General features: G+C 45.2%; 1 protein-coding gene across 1 annotated transcript; it reads right to left on the minus strand.

The window, feature by feature from the left end:
* Window positions 1-553: 553 nt before the first annotated feature.
* On the minus strand, window positions 554-875 carry LOC110569206 (small ribosomal subunit protein bS21m-like). Its single transcript, XM_064374451.1, has one exon. The coding sequence runs from the start codon at window positions 815-817 to the stop codon at window positions 554-556; it is 264 nt and encodes an 87-aa protein (XP_064230521.1). The 5' UTR covers window positions 818-875.
* Window positions 876-2,113: the final 1,238 nt, after the last annotated feature.

Here is a 2,113-nt window from a genome sequence, read left to right on the forward strand (position 1 = left end):
CAGTGGCTCACGCCTGTTATCCCAGCACTTTGGGAGGCCGAGGCGGGTGGATCACGAGGTCAAGAGATCGAGACCGTCCTGGTCAACATGGTGAAACCCCATCTCTACTAAAAATACAAAAAATTAGCTGGGCATGGTGGCGCGTGCCTGTAATCCCAGCTACTCAGGAGGCCGAGGCAGGAGAATTGCCTGAACCCAGGAGGCGGAGGTTGTGGTGAGCTGAGATCGCGCCATTGCACTCCGGCCTGGGTAACAAAAGCGAAACTCTGTCTCAAAAAAAAAAAAAAAAACCGTATTGTGCAAAACATCCATCTTACTTGTGCCCTCCTCTTTGAAAATCTCTTCAGTTCATGCAGGTACTAGTATTGAAGTCTCCCTTCTTCCCAGGGAACTTTATGCATCCCTATACAATAGTTTCTTTTTTTTTTTTTTTTTTTTTTAATGTTACTGAGTTTATTGTAGAGAATGGTAATAGGAAATGGGATCGCACAAAGAAAAGAGATGGAGACAAAACCGGATGAGGGTTTCACACTGGGTGTCCCATCCCCAGGCCTCAGCAGCCCTGCCATGGATCTGCCCGATTCTTTCGCATAAGGAAGTTGATCTTGCGAGCCATTTCCATGTTGTAGATTTCCCGGCCCGTTTCATAGCTTTCCCTCTGTCGCCGGCGGCATGGCTTCTCATAATACCGCCGACGCTTAATGTCCTCAATGAGCGCATCCATAGTGAGGCTTCTGTTTAGGGTCCTGTATGCGCCTTCCACATTCCCTTCCTGTACCATCACAGTCCTTGCGATGAACTTCAGATGTCTTGCCATGACCTTGGATTTAAGTCTTCACTCCAAAGCCTGGTGTGCTCAGTACCTAGCCGACCCAGCTTCTCGCTACCGGAAGCGGAAACTACTCACAACAGTTTCTTATACTGTATCATCTTTATCTGTTCAAAATTGCCCCTCTTCTCAGGGAGAAGCAGGGCCATGTCTTATTTGCCTTTGTAACCCCACCATCCTACTTATCTCGTCTCTCTTCATATAAGCATGAATATGATTCTATGTTGAAAAATGTCTATTCTTTTATTCTACTTTCCCCCTAAATGCAGGCCTAGTAAGTGAAATCTCAAATGCATTTGCCAAATGTTTGTTGAAAATGTAACAAATTGGAAGATCTACCTTGGAGCTTATGTCCCAAAAGAAGGAAAGGATTTCTCTGCCCTGGGCTAAATCCTGAGGTGATTTTGCCATCTGGAGATTCAGAATCATGAACGTTTAAGCTGCTTTGGTTTTTGATTGGACTTACTTCTGGAGGTCACAGAGGTCAGTAGGCCTGAGGTTTGCTGATGGACTTTCATATTTTAAGTTAAATTTCAATATGCAAAGTAAACTATAATTAGGATCCCCAACAACAATGTAAAGAATGCAATGGAATCCCACTCTGGCATTCCATGCAGTGAGCCCAGATTGAGTCTCTCTATCCTCTTGTCACTGTCTAAATAAGCATGAGTGTGGCCGGGCGCGGTGGCTCAAGCCTGTAATCCCAGCACTTTGGGAGGCTGAGGCGGGTGGATCACGAGGTCAAGAGATCGAGACCATCCTGGTCAACATGGTGAAACCCCGTCTCTACTAAAAATACAAAAAATTAGCTGGGCATGGTGGCGCGTGCCTGTAATCCCAGCTACTCAGGAGGCTGACGCAAGAGAATTGCCTGAACCCAGGAGCTGGAGGTTGCGGTGAGCCGAGATCGCGCCATTGCACTCCAGTCTGGGTAACGAGCGAAACTCCGTCTCAAAAAAATAAAAAAATAAGCATGAGTGTGATTCCATATTGAGAAGTGCATACTTTAATTCTACCTACCTCATAAATAAAGGCAGGCCACCTACACCTCTAATATTCAGCCTAATAAATGGCAAGAACTTGTTCCAATACCAGAGTAAAACCAGTCTCTGTGGCATTCCTTCCTCAGAAATTTTTCAACTTTGACTCTAGACTTTGTCTTTTTTTTTTTTTTTGTCTTTTTGTTTGTTTGTTTTTTTTTCCTATTTGTGGAGAACGGATGTTGCCCAGGCAGGTCTCAAAACTCCTGGGCTCAAGCTATCCTCCCACTTCTGCCTCCCTAAG

Source organism: Aotus nancymaae, unplaced genomic scaffold (genome assembly GCF_030222135.1).
Source record: "Aotus nancymaae isolate 86718 unplaced genomic scaffold, 86718_ANA_hifiasm-v0.15.2.pri h1tg000011l, whole genome shotgun sequence".
Lineage (NCBI taxonomy): Eukaryota > Metazoa > Chordata > Mammalia > Primates > Aotidae > Aotus > Aotus nancymaae.